Below are 21,768 nucleotides of genomic sequence, written 5' to 3'. Positions count from 1 at the left end.
CTTGTTATTGTAAATCTGTTTTTATTTGGTTTGTACAGCCTTGTACTTTCAAAACCTTCAAAGTCGTCTCTTAGGTTCTTCGGCACACTAATATTCATGCAGTAGGCAGAGGCCCCCAGCGTTAAATGTCTTGTCGAAAGAGTTGTTCCATGATTCCTATTTCCAAACCTACAAATAAATAGTACTTTCTACCTCGTTCTATTCTGGTTTGTATGCCTTGATTGGATGGGCCTGTTGGTTTTCTAATGGCATTTATACTGCCATTACACATAATCTGATATCGCTGTGTTGAGTATGTCGTTTTGTTTTAATGACCTCCCCTGCTGGTATTATGACAGATGTAATTGAACCCTCCTCATTGAGTCCATCGCTTTCTTGACTGAGATATCACTTTCATATGAACTAACCTTCTCTCTTCTTACTTACTTACTCTCACTCATTTACCATTTCTTTTACCTACCCCCCTTTTTCCTTTCTCTTCTCTTCTTCCCTTTCCACCTCTTTTCTCCTTTCTCCTTTCCTTCTACTCTTTCTCTCCATCCCTTTCTCCGTCTCCCTTTCCCTCCATCCGTCCTCACCCTCCTGTCTCTCCCAGGTTCCAGAGGTCATCAGCAGTGTCCGGCAGGTGTCTAAGTCCGCCCTGAAGGAGGGCTCCAAACCCAAGCAGGAAGCTGATGAGGCCTTCTACAATTCCCAGAAGTTTGAGGTGCTCTACTGTGGCCAGGTAACAAACCTCAATGGACAAACTTTATCGGGTGTTTAGCTTTGATAATCTGATCATGTGTGACTAGAGGTAACCTCCATAGTAACAAATGATAGTGCAGGTGTTATGGCTGTATGTGCATTTGTTAGTATAATTCGATGTATGGGTATGTATGATAATGATTTATCTAATTCATTAATTCCATCAATCTATCAAGGTGACTGTCGGGTACAAGAAGGCTCCCTCCACCCTCATCGATGACTGCATCGATAAGTTCCGCCAGCACGAGGTGGAGCGCAAACGCCTCCGCCTACTCAGCGGCCAGCGGGGGTCCACAGAGAATGCCCCTGTGGAGTTCACGGTGGGGGGCGATGGAGACCCCCTCTCCTCCACCCTCAGTGAGGGGCTGGAGGAACCTGACGAGCTAGACCTGGAGGAGTTGGCCAACGGTGGAGGTTTGGGAGGTAAGGGCCTCTCCAATGCCTAGTGTTGGGAACTTGGGTCACAGACCCGTACCTGGTGCCAATAGGTTTTTCACAATAAACACTACAGTATGAGTTTGGGAACCACTGCCATAGTGGATGACTCTCCCTCCTGATGTATTCTGTATCCTCCAGGTAACGGCATGTTCAACAGCCCCAGCCTTGGCAGCCTGAGGGGGGCCTTCCCTGAGTGCATCGTGGAGGACTCTGGGTTCGAGGAGCAGCAGGAGTTCCGTACACGTTGCAGCAGTCTGGCTGGAAATCTGCAGAAGAAATCCCGGGAGGGGGCGCTGAAAGCCCCCATGCGTCGCAGACACGCCAGCGCACCCAACCATGTCCAGCCCTCCGACACGGACAAGAACCGCACCATGCTCTTCCAGGTGCAGATTGATATGACATCATGTGTTGTATTAGTATAGTGATGTCAATAAGGTCTCAAATGGCTTTATTAATTTAGTATATTTAATGAAATGTGGGTGCTTTTTAGGAGACCATATACTGTAACATATGCAGTAGCAGTACTTACCATATCGTCCATTGCACAGTAATCATATAGTGTGGTCTACTGGAATACCACACGGCCATGTTATTGACCCTCACTCCTGAAGACGTGTTGTTGACTTCTGGTTGAAGTCCGTGTGGTTGAGGAGGTGTTGGGTGTTGCTGCTCTCACTGTACAGCACCCAGCTGACTGAAGTCACTCACTGGGGAGTGAGACATGGCGTGGTGAGAGGTCTCAGTGAGGCCTGACAGCTCAACAACACTCACATAGCTGGAACATGTGGAGGAACATGTGCTCACATGTCATCTCTACACAGGAAAACCCTCCAGTGCAACTTTGGGAATGTGCATAATAGTTGATTTCAAAGGTGTTGATTATGAAGTAGAAATCATTTTTTAAGTCATTTCGCAGACACTTTTATCCAAAGCGACTTACAAGAAGTCCATTTGTCTAAGTAAGTGAACCAACGCATTCCCATTTAATTATTCAACAAATTCACATTGGATTTGAATTGGATATCAATGGATTCTCTTAACATGCTTGATCAATGAGGCTTATGAACTGGCAGTGTAATGAGGCAGTGGACTGACTGCCTCCTGGCTCACACGTTGGCCACGCAGAAAAACATGCTCCTCGGCTTTACCGCTGTTTGTCATCCAATCCTCTTCTACATTTAGTCTCTCTAGTCCTCGGTACTGCAAATCATTTTTAATGCCAAGTCACTGTCCATTAGAAAGTACAGGCTGGCGAGGCTCTTTATTACGGCCTCGTTTAGAGAGGCCATTACTCTCTCGGAGTAGCAATTACTGAAGCGTTTCTCTTACGAGGGGCTGAAGCTGGTTCTTTGTGAACAGCTAGCATGCTGTCCGGTTAGCCAGCTGCCTTTCCCCACACCCTGGCCTGCTCATTTCCTCATGAGAGCTTTTTGGAAAACTGGAGCATAGCACTCAATATGATACTCTCTGAACAGAGCAGTCAGTTATGGATCTGCACAGATCATTTGTGCAGACTCTCTGACCTTGTTGGAATAACATGGGATAGTTGTGAGATGTGTTGTGAGTAGTGATACATAATCAGAAGAGATTTGGCTAGACTAGACGGGAAATGTAGTCTATGTTTGACACAGGCTGTATGTGGAATCATACACATACAGTTTACGTTTTTTTGTGAATATACTCGCTTGCAAGTCAGTGTTTATGTACTGTAAATCCAGAGTGTGTGTATGTGTGTGTGTGTATGTATGTGTGTGTGTATGTGTGTATGTGTGTGTGTGTATGTGTGTGTGTGTATGTGTGTGTGTGTATGTGTGTGTGTATGTATGTGTGTGTGTGTATGTGTGTGTGTGTGTGTATGTGTGTGTGTATGTGTGTGTGTATGTGTGTGTGTATGTGTGTGTGTATGTGTGTGTGTATGTGTGTGTGTATGTGTGTGTGTATGTGTGTGTGTGTGTGTATGTGTGTGAGAGACAATGAATTAATGAGCCTCTGGGCACAGGCATGAGATACCCATCATCATAAGACATTGTGGACTTGTTTTGTATTCTTCTGCCTCTTTTATCTATGCATGAAGGTCAGATTCCCCATTAATGTGTGTGTGTGTGTGTGTGCGTGTGCTTTGCAGGTCGGACGCTTTGAGGTTAACCTCATTAGTCCAGACAGTAAAACGGTGGTGCTGGAGAAGAATTTCAAAGATATCTCGTCTTGCTCTCAGGTCGGTACCCAGGGTCTGTTTTTGCTTCCCAGTGTTTACATAAAAGTTAATCTCCTTACTGCAGTCGATCCCCTCTCATTTCCACAGCACCCTCCAGACGATCACTCTCAAAGTGCTCACTGAATGCATTACTTCAGCTTTTACTGTCAGGTGATGTTGTTTCATTTACAAACGCGTCACTTGTGGCCCTTTGTTATGAAACATATATTACTACTTGATTAGATTTCAAGTGGCATCCTGTTATGTATTATGGAAAATGTTCGAGCCTTTAATCTAAAAATAGCTAGAAGGGAAGTCCTTTATAAAAATCAGACTGGATAAGTACAGTATGTCTTATGCAACATATTTGTGGAGAGATAAATGTTGTGTTTACGTCCTTGTACATTTTGGGGAGTATATCAACGATAAGGCTGTCTTTGTTTCATATTGAATACCTCTCTGTTACCCTTGTTAATAACCTGTTTCTCCACATGAGACTCCTTGCTGTTTAATATTATGTTGTATTACATTGTTTTTTTTAAAAGTTTGTTAGCTTAACTACACATAAACTTTTGCAAACTCCTGCCCAATTTGGCCTGTTGTTGTATTTCATAGTAATGGTGTTTGGTATTGTATCATATTGTATGGTTTGTGAATTGTCATTCACACAGGGTATAAAGCAGACGGATCACTTTGGGTTAATCTGTCGAGACCCGGTGGAGTCTGGTCCATGTCAGTATGTGTGCTACGTCTTCCAGTGTGCCAGTGAATCCTTGGTGAGTCATAGATTATAGAGGCCTGCTGTTCCTAGTGTTCACATTGCTTTACATGAGTCTTGTGGAGGAGTTGGTGGGGGGGGTCTGACTGCTGCTGTTTGTGCATGGCAGGTGGATGAGGTGATGCTGACTCTGAAGCAGGCCTTTAGTACAGCAGCAGCCCTGCAGAGCCCCAAGACCCTGGTCCAACTGTGCGAGGCCTGCCCCATGCACGACCTGCACAAGCTCTGTGAGAGGATCGAAGGTACGCTGCCTGCCTCCTAACCTACCAACCTTCCATTACACTACATCTACTGGGTGGCTTCATTAGAGTTAAGCTTGATATGAATGGCTCTGGCTTCTGTCTGAATCCAGGTCTGTACCCGCCAAGGGCAAAACTGGCGATCCAAAAATATCTCTCTCAGCTGACTGACAACGAACAAGTGGATATTTTCGAGCGAGTTCAGGTAAGAGCAAAGACCTAAGTGAATTGTTGATTTGTGAAGCACTCTTTGTTGACAACATACAGCTGTACTGTATGTATGTCTGACGCTTGTGAATCTGCCTGAAGAGGATGAAGCCTGCGTCTGATCAGGAGGAGAACGAGCTGGTGATTCTTCACCTCAGACAGCTGTGTGGTACAAAGCAGAAGTCCCACCTCCACATCGGAGAGGCCCCTCAGGTAACCACACACCTGCCTATAGGACTAGCAGGATCTGCCTGTCAATAAAAGCCGAAAATCTCCCAATTGAGCTTCCTAGTTGAGTCATGTACAAAAATAAGTGTGTACTCCAAACCGTATTACCAAAGGCAATATTGTCACTCCTTTACAGAAAAACAGCTTATGCTGACTGTGTTAAACCCCAGCACCCATCCCTCACTCCCACACTTCCACCGTTTCCTGTCACCCCCTCCCCCCCTCCATCTCTCTCTCTCTCTCCACCCTCCCTCCCTCCTCTCCTTTCATGCTCCTGTCTCACCCACTCTCAGACTCAGTGACAACCATCTCTCCTCCTCTCACCTATCTGTGTCTACCTACTTATGACCTTTCTCAGATTTAATATGTGGAGAGTACAGACAGTTGGACTGGATGCTGACTGATTTTATTCAAACAGCTCACTCTTCTCATGCCCCGTCACCGGGGAGCCCACACAAATCTGAAGTACAACATTATTTAGAAGTATAAACGGCTACAAACCTCTCTTAGGCCCCTTTCTGTGTCGGCTCTGGTGCATGTATGGCCAACAACCGGTCTGTGACACTTTGTGAAGAGATGTTTATAGGGGTCATGACTGTTTGCTAATTACGTCTGACCTGTTGTTGTTTCTATGACAGAATGCCCCAAACAACACAGCAGCAGCAGCAGACAGCACAGCCACGGGAGGACGCTTCAAATTGGACATCTTGAAGAACAAAGCTCGTACTTCCCTCACTAGCTCCCTGGAGAACATCTTCTCACGGGTACAAGGATCTCTCTCTCTCTCTCTCTCTCTCTCTCTCTCTCTCTCTCTCTCTCTCTCTCTCTTTAATTCTCTCTCACTTCATTCTCTCACTCTATCTCTGTCCGTCTCTTTGTGTCGCTGTCTATCTCTTTGACTTACCCAGCTCCCTGAAGAACACATTCTCAGGGGTACCAGTATCTATGTCTCTCATCATCTCTGTCTCTGTTTCTGTGTCATTGTTGTCCATGAGATGTGGATTGACCCAGTTCTACTCTGGCTCAATAATACCTTTGTTTTGGCATCCATGCTATCAGAAACCACCGCTGCCATCTGTTCTCATCTCAAAGACACGTCCAACCAATGAGCCAGTAAATAATACTCTACTAGTCAGGCAGCGTCTTGACCATATGCTCCTGTATCTTATTAAAGCACTCCTCATTTAGAAGATTGTCTTTGTTATCAGAGGTTAAGTGCAAAGGCTTTAGTTAAATATTTCAATTCTATGAAATGGTCATGTTAATGTGAGCAATAGTTAACATGTCAGTTGTTCAGTAATGTAACTAATGAAGGTTGACGACATATTTCTGTCATCAGGGCGCCAGCCGGATGAGAGGCCGTTTGGGAAGTATGGGAAGCATGAGCAGCTTTGAGAGAGTAAGTATTCCCAAAGGGAGTGTGAAAATTCCCAGAGTTGCTCTTTCTGTTGAATATCCAAGTGATCTTCTGGGAATTATCACACATGAACCAATGTCTGTATGAGGCCAGTTACGACAGCTCTTTTCAAAGAAAGGCCAGCTAGGTGACGATCATTGATCACTTCCACGAATCCCAAAGACCCATGTATTCTGGCTCCAAATAGCGCCCCTCTCACATGGACAGGCAGTGTTTCTTGGCTAGCAGTATTGCTTGGCTGAAATATTCCTATATTTTTCCAGTGTTTTTCTGGCGCTGTAAATCAAACAGTGCCGTAGGCAGTGTGTTTGTGGAGCTGTCAGTCCTCCCTTTTGGCTTCAGTTGGGGCACTCGTTTGATGGCAGAGCGCTCCACTCTGTCACCTGAGTGCAGAATGTGAGGTGTGGGTGCGATGGCGACCCTATGGCCCATACACAAGAGGGGCGAGGAGGGTCTGTGTTTAAATGATAATGCACACACACACACACACACACACACACACACACACACACACACACACACACACACACACAAACATACTCACTGTAGACATACACATTGTCACAAGCCCTCCAAACATGTTCCTGACACTACCAGCAGTGTGGGTTTTGGGTTTTCTTTTGCTTTCAAAAACATCACATGATGCAAAAAAAAAGAGCATAGTAATGGCCTGTTAGATTCCCTCCCATGCTCATTAGAGGAATTTCAGTTTTACTGTACTTAACAACAACCCCTCCCTTGCTCTTATCCCCAATGACTTCAATCATAATAAAACAAATAGAATATTATTTCTGGAAAACAAAAGCTAAACTTACAAATGATCCCAATCTATCACTGTTAAACAAATATTATGTTCTCTTCGCCTTATGTGCTTTTTCCCCTTTAACCCCGCGGTACCCCTGACCCAGCTAGTTTAATCCATGTAAGCAGTGTTACAGTGTAATGTCCAGGGTGTTTTCCTCCGTGTCTGTTGCCCTGGCCTTGTGTTGGAGCTGAGTAAGGACTGACCAGGAGACTCTCAGGATACAGATCTCCAGGCAGGAAACACAGACAGGATGTCCAGCTTTGTGTCTGCTGAGCAATGCCTCTGCTTCCTCTGCAGAGCGCAGTAAACAGGGCCCAACAGGGCCCAACAGGGCCTAGTGTAGCTACCTCTTAACAATGTGGTATTGGCCCAGTTCCAATCCAAACCCTTTACCCCCTTTCTCCAGGGCCCTTGTTCACTTCCAGTGACAGGTATAAAAGGACTGAATAGGTGATGGTAATCTGATAACGGCTCCCCCAAGCCCTGTGGTAGTGTAGGCTACGTGGAGTTTCTGTCTTATTGCTTACATCTATCATGTCATTACAGATCTGTGATATGGTAGTCGTAGTCAGCCAAAGAGAGGAGGGAGGGTTATGGAATTGAGCCTTGAAGGGCCTCCCATCCAGTAGTGTGATGCTATGAGTCACAGGACACTGGCCATTAGAATACAATAGGGAGCTGCTTGGGGAGGCACGGGGGAGTGAGTAGGGCCAGTAGAGTTGTGTGGATCTGAACATGGACTGAATGGTATTGAAGACACTTGCTACCCTAGGTGAGTGCAGACCAGTTGGACTTGGTGCCGGTTTGTTTGGATTCTGTTCACACTAACTTGGCTTCTGAGTTTGGTGCAGGACATTATTATACATTATAGAAAAATATTTGCATCTTGCCTTTTTATTTGTGTATGGATTATAATTAGATGTTGAGGACTGTCTGAGTGTGGCATTAGGTGTATTTGTGATTATGAACCTCGAGTCTACAGTCAGTCATGCAATCATTTCTATAATGTCTATTTGTTATTTACTTTACCTCAAGGTGGTAATCATTCTATAATATAGCAATAAGTAGCAATATGTATCGCTCTCCCACTTTAGTTGAATCATCCTCTTTCACTAACAGGTGAACAATTCACATCAGTATAAGCTCTTAGTAGCCTGAATCAGACCCTTATCTGAATTGCTCATCATCGTTGGTTCATCTTCCTCATCGTCATCTTCATCCTCCCTCACCCTCCAGCAGGACGAATCTCCCGGCGACTCCCCACCTGGGACACCACCTGGTTTCTCTGACGACGACCCGGATGCCCCCCAGTTCCGTCGCCGCGCCCACACCTTCAGCCACCCTCCGGTGAAGAAACGCATCTCCTTCAACGACGTCCTGCCTCAGAGCCAGAGCCAGAGCCAGAGCCACAGTGGCAAGGCCCCACTGCGCAGACAGCAGTCTGTCAACCCTGAACTACTGCAGAGCAGGTAAACAACCCAGCACAGCACTTCCCCTTTCCCTTACTATGTCACTTCCTACCACATGATTGTGTAAGCCATGTGGCGTAGGTAGAGGTTGCGCTTGATCATTGATACAGGATCAGTTACTTTTCATCTCCCTAATGGTTAAGGTTATGATGTAGGGGAGGGTAATCTGATCCTAGATCATTGGCTAAGGGCAACAGTTTGTACCATATCTCTTCCCCCTCATGTGACTGGGATGAGATAAAGAGGGTTTTATCTCGCCATGTAATTGTGACATTCTGTCTGTTCAGTACTGTATGTGATGCCATTTGATGATCAAACTATGCTGTGTTTGTGATGCAAGTAGGAATATTGTGAAACAGTATCTCTATTGTACTTGAATGGGATATTCTCTATGGTGCAGTATGTACTGTAGTTCACATATATTGTATTGCAATGTCATGGCAACGATGTGTTTTGAAGACGCTAATGGCTAAAACTAACGTTATTGAAAAATCAAAGCATGTCACTCCCCTTAACGGGTTTGCTACTAACTGAGAAATAATTATATTCATCACCTACAGTATATCCACAATGTAATCTACTTTTGCGACTAGTTTTACAGCCCTCTGAGATTTGCTTCTCCCAATGGAGATTCAATTTGCAGCTCTTGAAAACATTTCACATTTCGTGAAATTCCCATGTACACCAGCCCACCAGTCTTCAAACAAACACTTCAGAGGTTTCCTAGCCCTGTTTGATGCTTCATTCCTTTTGTTTTGCGCAGCCTTCCCTAACGTGTGTTTGTTTTTATCTGTGGACGTTTGATGTGTTTGGCTCACCCAGTCCCGAGACCTTCTCGAGAACGCGCAGTGTCTCAGAGAGCGAGTCCTCCTTCAGCCTCCCCTCCTCCTTCTCCGCCCCCACTTTCCTGAAAAGTTTTTACCAGGGCTCTCTGGGCTCCCTGAGTTCCTTGAGTTCCCTGGCCGACAGTGGGACCCTCAAGAGGTGAGAGGGGGTGTCGCAGTCGCCACCCTGCTTTGACTGGAAAAGCCACCAGCCTTGGGATGGGAATAGGCAGTGTTCATCTGTGGGATGGCAGCGGCAGTATTCGTTGTGTCTGACCAAACCCTTAACAACTTGCTTTTCATCACTCTGTCTGGCTATATTTATCTGCCTACCTGTCCATCTCCCACGTCTTTAAGTCATGCCAAAGACCACTTGTCCTTTGTCTCTGCTGGACTCTTCCACTTTTGTTTGAAGTATGAGGGGATGCTGATAAGAGTATGCTTGTTGTGAATGCTTTGCATGCTGATGCTTCTTTTACAGTCCATATTTAACCTGGTGTTTTTATTAACATCATATCGCACCTTTTTTACCAACACATCCTCTTATCCAAAGCAATGGATTGGCAACCTTTAAAGACAGGCTTCACTACTACGTCTTGGCCAATTGCAGTGATCCAAGCCGAGGCGTAACCTAGCCTCTATTAACTCTTTCTGTGTTGATAACACCAGCAGTTACTGTGCAAGTGTGCATGCATGGTTCATTTAAGAGATCTATTTCACTTTTTTAGGTGTAGATTTGGAAAGGTTGCATATATGAATATACAGTAGGTTGTTGTACACTGGTTTTAACTTAGTGTTGAATTTGACGTTTGACGATGAATTGCACCTTTTCATGAAACACCTTTCCCTTGGCCTTAAAGCCTTGCATTCCACCACCAATGTTTATCACCCACCTGGGTGATGCACCACAGCCATTTTGTGCCAGAACGTTCACCACACACCCACCTTGCAACTCCTGGACCACCAGGTAGATTGATTCAAGTGTGCTCTGACTCTACAGAGTGGTGAGAAGGGTAGATGGAGATCTGCCTGCCTCGTATATATAATTCACTGAGCATGAAAACCAGTAAATACTTTCCTGTAACTTCCCCTTTAATTCTCCCAGCTCTGTTTGATGTCCTCCTTGGCCCACATGGTATGACATTTGCAGATGGCCTGGTGTTGACCGCTAAAGGTCAACATTTCCATTTTCAATGGTTTCATCCCTGGACTCATCTGTAGATTATAAATTATTCGAGGGGCTTGTTCTCCCTCTCATAGCAGTCAGACCCCCCCCCAGACCCTCCAGAGTTGTTAATATCACCCGTAGGACTAGTTAATCAGTACCTAATTAATTGTACTGAGCGTGGATCGCTGCACAACTTGCGGCACCTGGTTAACAGTAGGTTCACATCTACATTTACAGAGTATTCTTATCTGATTATGTGAACCAGTTCAGGGCTTGTGTGTGCAGAGCTGGTGTGTGTGTACGACCCTGAGCTCGGTCTCTAGGAAGAATACAGAGAAGGGTAATTGAAGGCACTGTCAGACATGGAGAATTTAACACAAAACACTCCCCAAAGCTGTCCAGCTGGAATAGGAGTGTATAGTCTGCGTCCTGATAAGATCTGTGGCCTCCTGCCCTTGTGTCCTCTTTATGGTGGGGGGGGGGGGGGGGGGGTTCCATCAAATCATCAAGCTGACTTCCACCTAATCATTATCAGTGCAGGTGAAGAAAAGGATACGAGCAAAGGAGGCCATGTGAGAAACCACCAGGTGGCTGCATCTCAGTGGTTTCAAATGGCCTCCTCTTGTCCCCCCCCTGCATCTGCTCTGCTCTGAGAAGGACAGTGGAAGCTTTAGTATGGAAACCCCATCCAGTGAGCAGTGAGAACAGAAGGATGAGACTGGAGGATGACAAATGTCTAGACAAATGTCTTTCACCTATACCTGTCTTCAGATCAGTAAATATGAAGTGAAAAGGAGCGGGAGCCGCTTCACTAAGCCAAGGATGGTGTTGTGTCCCTTTAGTCAACAGTGTCACCATGGCCCTGACCTCTCTCTAGGAGTTCACTTCCTGTTATTCACTGCCTGTAATTGAGCACTGGCCCCCCTCATGACCAGACAGGCTCTTATCCTGAGGATCATGTGAACTGACGCTTCAGTTTTTATGTTTTTTCTTCTTCTTTTTTTCCCCCCATTTATCTCGTATTTCCTTTTTCAAGTTGTATATATTGATTATATCACATGTGAGTTGACTATGAGCCAATGAGAAAGGTCTAGGAACAGATCTATCAGCATTCTACCCTATTCTCTTCTTCCCCCACCAAAGTAATTCTTTTTCCAGGAAATGAGCAAACAACCATGTAACAATGGCTGCCTCTGTGTCTTGATGTTTGCTGTTATTTGTATGTACTAATTATTGAGCTTCAACACTAATTTCTGCTTTATTAATCAGTGTTGGTCATCATTGGTCACTGTTTCTGTATGTTTATTATATTGTTTTGCCAGAGATGTTCCTTCAGGCTCATCTTGACAGACAACACCACTCTGCAGCAGAGAGATTCTGTTGATTAGCAGTCTGTATAAGGTTTCCTCTGTCTCAGTTGCAAGATTGTGTGTGTGTGTGCATGCATGCACGCGAGTCGGTGCATATAGGTATGTGTGTGTGTGTGTGTGTGGGTGGTGCGTGAATGCTGAGAGAGTGTTTAGAGTAAGTAAGATGACACTTTTACTCTTGTATTGGGTGTCACTAGTCAATGACTGTACTGTCCTCTCTCCCTCCTTACCCCCCCCTCCCCCAACACACACCTGTCTCTCTCCCTCAGTAATGGGGAGGGCAGGAAGAGGACCCTGTCAGGCTGCAGCAGTGACTCTGTGAACGCTCCGTTCACCCCACGCAGAGTGTCCTGGAGACAGAAGATCTTCCTGAGGGTGGCCTCACCCATGAACAAGCCATCCATGCAGCACCCAGGTCTGAGAGACCACAACTCACGCTCAACCAAGGACAGCATGACACACAATGAGTCTGCAAAGCTCCAGTAGAACAGTCTAGCACATACACTGTAACACATTTGAATACTTTGTTTAGATAGTGAATCCAAAAGCCTATGTATCTGCAGCCCATCATCGAGACATTCCATAGCACCAAAAATGTGTGGCAGTCAGTTGATGTCCTGTATATGGATATGTTTTTCAGATATTGATATTCGGGAGCTGCTTCCCCTCTCTCCCCGTGCCTTCAACCCCAGCCAGGACCCCCTGGCCAGCCTGCTGCCCGCCAGAGGTGACCCTCTCACTGGGGAGAGGCCCAAGCGGACGGGGGCAGACTACCGGGCCCTGTGGAAGACGGCCATCCACCAGCAGATCCTGCTGCTGCGCATGGAGAAGGAGAACCAGAGGCTGGAGGGTGAGTGACAGGCCTTCTGCTGCCACTGCACAGCATAGTAATTAGCAGACACACTCATCGAAAGTGATTTACTGTATCTACAGTACATATTCACTGTATATGGCCCATGTGGAAGATAAAGAATGCTGCTAGCACCATGCTTCAACCAGCTGAGCCATTGGAAGTACAGAGATATAGCTAGTGTATAGGCAAGTTCACTTTAGAAGTTTAGAGGGTGGCTTTAAAAGGTTCAGGGCAATGAAACCCCATTTTACTGAGGGTCATTGTTTCTAACAAAGCACCTCAACTAGCTCTCTTTACACACCATCTACCCCAGGGGAGGCTGGTGGAGGTAGAAATAGGAGGATTGGCTCATTGTAATGCACGGAATGGAATCAAACAGCCCGTCCTCCGATTTCTACCTCCACCAGCCTCCACACTGATCTATATTTCCGAGCCTCATGATACCCGTATGAACTTGCACAGTCAGTGATGAGCGCATGCTGTAACAGTAACAGTCCCGTCCCTGTCCCAGGGCGAGGTGTCTGAGGGGGGTGGGGGGGGGGGGGGGGTTGGGGTACGGATGGAAACACCAGGCTTAGCTATCGCTTCTTTATACTGTTTATTTTAGGACGCTCTCGTCTCTCGCCTCTGTTCAGGATTCTGGAACACAGCTATTTATAGAGAGGAATGTCTGGATGGAACGTGCGCACACACACACACACACACACACACACACACACACACACACATAGACACATAGACACACACACACACACACACACACACACACACACACACACACACACAGTATGTATATCTTGATGCTTTATTAGAGTGCCTGTAGGTTAAAGGGAATTGTGTTGTCTCTTTCTGCTCATAAAATAATGATTTTGTTGTTGTATGCATGGTGATCAGAAGCGACACAACTTTGGGAAATATTGCCCTCTATTGACAAAGCAATGACATGACATTTGTAATGTTCACTCAAATTTGTTTACCACTCAAGTCCCAATACCAATTTTCCTCTTTCTATCTAAATCCTCATGCTCCGCTGTGGATTTAACTGTGAATAAACACTTTTAAATAGAAGGTAAGATAAATGAAGGTTTCTAGGGTGGAAGGTATGTGATGTGGTGTTGGCTATGGGCTTGATCATTTCTCATGATAACTCTGATCTCTCTATACTTCTGTTCTGTCAGGGTTGAAGGGGTGGTGTGGGTAGATGTTTTGTGACTGTCAAGTGTGTGTGTGTGTGTGAACTCTGCCTTGGTATTGCCATGGAAACTGTGTTGTGTGAAAGGCACTCTGTTGTGGTGACAGCTGCCATGATGACTCAAAGCTCTGACGTGACCCCTCTCTTTCTCTTTTAATCAGTAAACTTTTTGGAAGGGACCAAACAGGTCCACATTTATTGGTGGAAAAGACTCCTTCACTGTTTTTCTTTCACCTTGACCCTGCCGCCCTGTCCTGGTTAAATGAACTCTCCTGCTTCTGTGCTATTGACAAATACTGTAAAAATGTGCAAATCAGATAAGATATGTGTGTTGATTGATGCACCTTGGACACATCTGCATTGGTAACATTGGTGTGTATATATGATATACCCAATCAAACAAGGATTCTCAGGCAAAAAAGAAAGCGCTTTGACCCTTGGCTGACCTCTCCCTGTGACCTCTCTGTGCCCTCTGGCAGCGAGTCGAGATGAGCTGCACATCCGTAAGATGAAGCTGGACTACCAGGAAGTCGGGCAGTGCTCCAAGGACGTGCAGGCATTCTGGGACAGGAAGCTAAGTGTCCCTGGCAGAGCCAAGGTCCCTCTGGACAAGGAGGAGGTGCACAACGCACTCTGCCAGGGTGAGACCTTGTGTGTGTGTGTGTATGTGTGTGTATGTGTGTGTATGTGGGTGGGTGTGGGTGGGTGTGTGTGGGTGTGTGTGGGTGTGTGTGGGTGTGTGTGGGTGTGTGTGGGTGTGTGTGGGTGTGTGTGGGTGTGTGTAGGTGTGTGTAGGTGTGTGTGTGTGTGTGTGTGTGTGTGTGTGATCACACCTGTTCCCTTGCTGTGTCCAGGTGTAACACGCCTATCTGTCTCTCCAGGTGTTCCTAAGGGCAGGCGTGGCGAGGCGTGGCTGCTGTTCTCCCACCACCACAGGCTGCGCCACAGACTGCCCCCTCGTCAGCAAGCCCCTGATACACCCTACCAAGACCTGCTCAAGCAGCTCACTGCACAGCAACATGCCATTCTGGTGGACCTGGGTACACACACACACACACACACACACACACACACAGCACTGCAGCTCTGTTGACTGAGCTAAGTTAGCTTTGACTTAAACAAACTGACAAAGCATAAAGTGTGACTGATGGCTCGGTGTTTGTGTGTGGATGGATTCAAAAGATGGATGGTTTGAAGGGCTGAACAAGCCTTTGTTCTCCTTCTCTCCCCCTCCTCAGGCCGGACCTTCCCCACTCACCAGTACTTCTCAGCCCAGCTGGGAGCAGGTCAGCTGTCCCTGTACAACCTGCTGAAGGCCTATTCTCTGCTGGACACGGAGGTGGGCTACTGCACCTTCGCAGCCATTGAATGACACATTATCTATGGGTGAATGACACCTGGTTCACCTATACATTAGACTGCTGTGGGGATCTGGTCACATAATATTGCATTGTGAAGGGTGTCATTTGAGGCTCAGAGTTGTGTTGTGTTGTGTAGGTGGGCTACTGCCAGGGCATCAGCTTTGTGGCTGGGATCCTACTGCTGCACATGAGCGAGGAGCAGGCCTTCGACATGCTCAAGTTCCTCATGTACGACCTGGGCTTCAGGCGCCAGTTCCGCCCAGACATGGTCTCTCTACAGGTGGGTAGATGGATGGATGGATGGCCCTCTCTCTGCTCACCACAGTGATGCATACACAACCAAAAACAATCCTCAACTTTTCCCCTTCAGACATGCACGGTATCACAATGTACCAAGCTGCACTTCTTAAGTTGATAGGGAAAAGGTTGAAACAGCAAGATAAGAACCTACATCTATAGATCTAGAAGATTAGAACCTCAAATCTTAACGTTGACAGATCTAGCTAACTATGGTCTCTGTTCCCCCTGCGAGGTACTCCTGCGGCATATCTCTCACCTGTGGATTAGGTATCGACAGTGAACAATAGCCACCACACTAGCTTCCCCACCCCTTATCCAAACCTCTCCAGGGCTCGCTCTGTTAGCCAGAGCTATGCTGCTGGCCTCATAGGGGTGGGAGGGGGGTGACCACATCAGCAGGCGTGGTAATGTTTAATCTGCTCAGGGCTGAGTTTCAGCCAACCCTTGACTTATCAGGACTGTTTGTGCCTAGTGGCCTGTGAGGGTCCACCCACAGCTCACAGAGGTAGGTTAGGCTTTGTCTCTTAATGGTTGATGCTGTACTGTTAGGAGCCGGGTGAACAAAAGGTAAGCATCTGGACTGTCTACTGTCTGGAGATTGGTAGCTTGATATCTCTTACCTGCTCTTCTCCGTCAGCGGTGTGCTAGGCTAATTTATAGGCATATTCTGCTTTTATGTGTCATGTTGTCGTTGTGTGTATTCTTGTTTCCAACTGACCTACTGTAGACATTTGAACTGCTTGTCTTATATGTAAACCGGTATCGGAAAAGTGATTCTAAACCTCAAGAAACTTCCCAGTAGAGTAAAGGTGAAATTAACACTTAGATTTCTGATTGCGTCCCCTGCAAATCCAGATGTACCAGTTTTCAAGGCTGCTTCATGACTCCCACATGTACTGACCTGTTCGCGTGTGCGTGTGTCACAGATCCAGATGTACCAACTCTCCAGATTACTGCATGACTACCACCGGGAGCTATACTCCCACCTAGAAGAGCACGAGGTCTGCCCCAGCCTCTATGCTGCACCCTGGTTCCTCACCCTCTTCGCCTCCCAGTTCCCCCTAGGATTTGTCGGCCGCATCTTCGGTAAGTGTGTGTGTGTGTGTGTGGGTGCTTACACTGCGGTAATCAAGGAGTCAGATTACTTAGTAAAAAAAAGAACTACGGTGTCCTACTTCCTCAATCGGTTGTACATTTCTGGCGTGCGCATTTTTCAAGCTCTGTTATCTTGTTTTTACAATGTTGTTCTCACCTGAGGAGGAAGGCAGTAAACAGAAATAAAAGTTGCCTCTGAGGAATGAGGTGTCATCACAGTGAATCTGAAAAAAAGTGGTCAGGTGTCGCTCATCATGTGAAACTCCCTGTTCCTTGTGTGTGTTCTGTTGTAGATATCCTGTTTGCCCAGGGAACGGACGTAATATTTAAAGTGGCCCTGTGTCTGCTGAGCAGCCACGAAAGGGAGATACTGGAGTGCGACAGCTTTGAGACTATCGTGGACTACCTGAAGACTACAATTCCGTCCCTCACTTCGTCCCAGATGGAAGAGACCATCTCAAAGGTATGCTAGTGCTGGTGGGTGGGGTGTTTTGAAGCTAAACACATGAGTACTGTGCTTCTGGGCATGAGCGCTAGGCCTATATATGGCCTGGGTCATAAATACAGAAACTGTGGAAGAACAAACTCACCAGGGGCTGTTCTATTTTATGACACCAATCCATAACAGATCACATGAGACATGCTGCCTGAAGAGGGTTGTTAAGACCTGGCTGTGGCTGTGTGAACGGGTTATATCTGCAGTTAAGACCAACTCAGCATACTTCCCCCAGTGTTTTGAAGTATATATTTTAGTTCCCCAAGATAATCCCCATTCATTGATTATTGATAAAATGAAAACCAACATATACTTCCTACTGTATGACTGCAGAACTGGTTTCCATTCTTACTTGTTTCCTTCTCTTTACTGATTTAACGTTGACTGTGAAATCTGACTGTGTGATTCCTGGGTTGCCAGGTATTGGAGATGGACATCTCAAAGCAGCTGCATGCGTATGAGGTGGAGTACCACGTCCTGCAGGATGAGATGGTGGATGCAGCGCCTGTAGCAGACGACTCAGACCGGCTGGATAAAATAGAGAAGACCAACAACCAGCTGAAGAAACAGAATATGGACCTGCTAGAGAAACTACAGGTGAGCAGGAGGACTTAATTATAGGTGTATATCTGTAGTCTAACATGGCTTCTCCTCCGAGTCTGCTCTCCTTCACCTGTACTGGAGTCAAAGGACTGGGCAGGTTGAAGCAAGTAACTGGTCTTGTACCCATATTCTGCATGAAACCTTGAGGAGACCCTAAACCCAAGCCATTAAGATACATTCTGTTCTCTCTGTTCCTGGGCTCACCATAAGCAATGTCCGAGACTACCAGTAGGTGTCACTAGAGCACAACCTCAAAACACAGATGTAGCGAGACAAAGGAATAATGAGCTTTTTTTTTTCCTTTCAAGGAATTCACACCATTTGGCCCAGTGTAATACGAATGCATACTGTAGACCAGTAAAAGTCTTGTCTGTGAGCTGTCACAGCTGAGGTATCAGGGGGATTTAACATTGACCCAGATCAGTGAAGTCAGACCCTTGTTTGATGTAGAAGAGAGCAGAAGACAAAAAATTCCTGTCAATGTCTCTGCTCTCTACAACAGAATGACATAGTTTCAAAATTGTATACCAGCCCAGCACTAATACACCTGACTGATGCACCAATCAAGACCTTTATGAGTTGTGTCAGGTGTATTTGATCTAGGCTGGAACAAAAACCTGCACACATGGTGAGCTTGCAGGACAAGAACTGTGGGTTGGTAACCACAGATCTAAAGTATATGAATTGATGTCTCTTTCTAACTAGCTCTCTGGTGTACTTGGTAGTTGATCGCGTTGTGGGTTCTCTTCCTCCAGGCTGCTCGACAGAAGATCCAAAGCCTGGAAGTGAACGTGGAGAACTTCTTGTGCCGTGAGAGCAAGATGAAGCACATGATTCGCTCTCTGGAGCAGGAGAGGACATCGTGCCAGAAGACCATTGAGCGTATGCGCTCCTGCCTGCCCCCCGATGCCCTGGCAGACGTAGAGATGGCCCAGATCAAACCAGGGCCCAACGGCAAAGCCAAACCCACCGCTGCCGCCAAGAAGCCCTGATGAGGGGACACAGGGGGCTGTCCAGCCTGGGTGGACAGAGAGTCAGTGGTGGACGGAGAGAGAGAGAGACTGTTAAGTGATAGACGTGTTGGCCCAGAGTGTATTTGTGTATTGTGTCACATGTGATGTGGTTCCTGTTTGATGAGTGTCTCTCATTGGACAGTCAGACAGATGGACCACAGAGACAGACAGTGTCGGACGTGTGCTACAACGCCATGTGTAGCAGGACACCGGGATGATCCTGTTACTTCTGTGCTCCTTATTTTTCTTTGAAAGATACTTGAAAATTATGTGAATGTATATTCCCTCCAAAGAGCCTAATGATTTGAGTCTGTGTTTGACGGAGCGAAGATAAGACAGCGTTGATGTCCGGGTGTGCATGTTGGAGGTCACTTCTAGTTTTGGTCTGTGACCTGTGACTGTCTACTTTGTTTCTCCTTTCACACATCTTACGCAATCAGGCTTCAAAGAGATGCACTGTACAGTACTGGGGGTGCCGTCGCGTGAGAGAACCAAACATTTACAGCAACTTCTACTGCTTGGAGGAAGTGTTTCACCCTAAGCAGAGGCAGGATGTGAGGAGGTTGTCTGCCTCAGTTTCCTGTGTGACTGACCATGGTGTCGGCACCAGAATCAGATGCAGAATGAGAGGGCTCGTGATGTCATAAATCTCCACTCTCCTGGAGGGGAGAGGGGGGAGTGGGGGGGGAGGGGGGGGCGGGTAGGAGGAGCAGAGCGGAGGACGGAGCCAATGGGGCTGGATCAACAGAATGGAACTTTGGCTCACTTTGTAGGCTTCTGTCTTCTCTATGACATCACTGCTGTGCCGTCCTTCTTTAACTTGTTGTTCTAGGTTGCAGCTATGAAGATTAATCAGCGTCATCATCCTCCTTTTACGTTTCCTTGGTGTGGGCCTATTAGCACTCAGTGTTTTTTAGTCATGTTGTTGCTGTTGTTTTCATCATGATCAAGTGAGAGAGGATAACAGATGCCTGCTGTTACAGTTCAGTTGGTCACATGATCAGTCTTGAGTGTGTGTGCGTGCGCCTGTGATAAACCACACAGGAAACAAGAAGAACATAAAGATGCTTTACAGTGTCTGTTTGGCTGGAGAAAATACTGAATTGGCTGTCTCTAGGTCTACTGGGTCTATTGCTCACACACACACACACGCACACGCACACACATACATCCACGCATCGAGACATTGAACCTGTTGACCTAACGTACAGGCACTTTCATTATGTTCCACAACTATGTCTCTTTACTCAACAGTTTCATCCCACCTCCGCCTGAGTCATCATCTCCAATGGTTTTGATTGAGGAGAAAAAAACAAGTCAAAACACTCCTGGTCTGAGTTCCAGTTAGGCACTCTGCCCTGCGTCTGAAAATGCTATCTGTCTTTAAACATTTTTAACGTTGACAGTTAGCTACAGCAGCTTTCACTCATTTTTAAGATTTCACTGTAAAGTATGATTCTTTTTTTTTTATTTTTTATTCCTAACTGAAGGCTGTGACTAAAAGTTAAATTTAAATGGAAATATCCTCAGATCTTTGGAACTACATTGCATACAATGCCATCTTTATTTTTAATTTTCAATCTATCAATCTTTTCTTTAAGTTGGTACAAGTACTGTACCAAGAGTCCTCCATGCAGATGTACTGAGTTACTGCAGCCAATCCAAACATGTTGTGGTTTGATGAAATCAATCTGACACTCTTCCTCCATGTCAAATGATTCTGTGACAATTGAGATGACATTGCAAAGGTTTGCAACAACCTTTTCACAACCAGTTGACACACCCACCACTGAATGGTGATGTTTCTCTTAGCAGTTGCTACGTTCAATTCAGCATATCAGGAATTTTCATTGTAAAACTTTGGAAGACAAGTAGGATATAGGCCTCTTTTCATATGGTGTTTAAGAGGTTTTTGCGGTTCTCCCTGGACATTTTTACCTAACACTTAATTTTGTTTCAGTGTTTTCTTTAGGGATGTTGCCTATGGTTGCATTGTTAATCTTTCCCAATGTACTCACTCCTGCATTGCCTTTAGAACCAAAGACGTATCGCTTTCTCTTCTAACAATCGTTGACCGTCAGTGCTGTATTATTATTCATACAAGTGATTTTTTTTCGTATCTAATTGTTACTGTTTCTGTTTAATTGCTGGATGTACATGCATAGCTATGGTATGTTTAACTATCTGACAATACTTCTACAGTGTGTCTGGGTCATACAAAGACAACCATCCTCTTGGATAGATTTTTATCTGTGTCAAGACTGAAGTCTTACAAATGTGCTTCATGGGGAAAAAGTTTTTAAACATTGTCAATGAACACTTGACTGTATCATATATTGGCCAATCACGGTCGACTATCAAAGAGAGAACTGGGTGTCTGAATGTGCAAGCTTTTTCTTAACCCCTTACCATCATGGTCTTGTGTTTAGTTCTGAAGTGCCAAAACCAGAATGCAAGCCTTTATCTTTCATGAATGGGAGATAGGAAAGTGATGTCGTTGATGGTAATGTAAGGGAACTCCTTGGCTGGCTGTGTGTTTGCTATGTTCATTATTTTACTCTCGGTGCTTGGAATGCCAGCCCCTTGAATCGTGACCGTTTTCGCAAATAATTGCATTGTTCAATCATTATGGAATAACACAGTTTGTTAAAGAGTTGATTCATTCTTTCATGTTGACGAGAGGTCTCACGAGGCAAACAAAAAAAAAAACTACTGTATCACAACAAGTACTTCAATAAATCTCACCTTCACTGCCTTTTTCTATTCACCCATGTCTGAGTGTTTTCTTTCTCTTCAAGATTAAGTCATCTCTCTTTACTGTTCTACAAGGTAGCATTCTAAGTGTAGGTTCTAGCCTCCAGCATAAGTCAGAAAAAGGCCATGGTAGCCTTGACTATTTTAGTAGCTCTATTTAAAGGCACTTTTAGGTTTTTGCTTTGCCTATCGCCTTGAGCAAAGAGAATCGCAGGTACTA

General features: G+C 45.7%; 1 protein-coding gene across 3 annotated transcripts in view; it reads left to right on the top strand.

Annotated features, from left to right (window-relative positions):
- Window positions 1-21,548, top strand: part of tbc1d4 (TBC1 domain family, member 4) — a 28,183-nt gene extending 6,635 nt beyond the window's left edge. The window contains exons 2-23 of one of the 3 annotated variants that reach the window (XM_083682265.1): window positions 596-724; window positions 921-1,167; window positions 1,321-1,565; window positions 3,308-3,397; window positions 4,048-4,152; window positions 4,264-4,396; window positions 4,507-4,598; window positions 4,703-4,813; window positions 5,467-5,592; window positions 6,168-6,227; window positions 8,290-8,519; window positions 9,342-9,503; window positions 12,151-12,296; window positions 12,522-12,731; window positions 14,406-14,567; window positions 14,808-14,966; window positions 15,165-15,265; window positions 15,424-15,567; window positions 16,514-16,673; window positions 16,976-17,145; window positions 17,599-17,775; window positions 18,537-21,548. In XM_083682265.1, the coding sequence (XP_083538391.1) occupies window positions 596-724; window positions 921-1,167; window positions 1,321-1,565; window positions 3,308-3,397; window positions 4,048-4,152; window positions 4,264-4,396; window positions 4,507-4,598; window positions 4,703-4,813; window positions 5,467-5,592; window positions 6,168-6,227; window positions 8,290-8,519; window positions 9,342-9,503; window positions 12,151-12,296; window positions 12,522-12,731; window positions 14,406-14,567; window positions 14,808-14,966; window positions 15,165-15,265; window positions 15,424-15,567; window positions 16,514-16,673; window positions 16,976-17,145; window positions 17,599-17,775; window positions 18,537-18,773 (3,396 nt within the window). In that variant the 3' untranslated portion in view covers window positions 18,774-21,548. Of the gene's footprint in view, window positions 1-595; window positions 725-920; window positions 1,168-1,320; window positions 1,566-3,307; window positions 3,398-4,047; window positions 4,153-4,263; window positions 4,397-4,506; window positions 4,599-4,702; window positions 4,814-5,466; window positions 5,593-6,167; window positions 6,228-8,286; window positions 8,520-9,341; window positions 9,504-12,150; window positions 12,297-12,521; window positions 12,732-14,405; window positions 14,568-14,807; window positions 14,967-15,164; window positions 15,266-15,423; window positions 15,568-16,513; window positions 16,674-16,975; window positions 17,146-17,598; window positions 17,776-18,536 lie in introns of all 3 variants that reach the window. The other 2 variants (XM_083682264.1, XM_083682266.1) reach the window with 2 other exon arrangements.
- Window positions 21,549-21,768: the final 220 nt, after the last annotated feature.

The sequence above is a fragment of the Argentina silus genome, assembly GCF_951799395.1.
Source record: "Argentina silus genome assembly, chromosome: 12".
NCBI classification, from domain to species: domain Eukaryota; kingdom Metazoa; phylum Chordata; class Actinopteri; order Argentiniformes; family Argentinidae; genus Argentina; species Argentina silus.
Note: the sequence above shows the minus strand (reverse complement) of the source record. Positions and strands in the feature narration are given on the sequence as shown.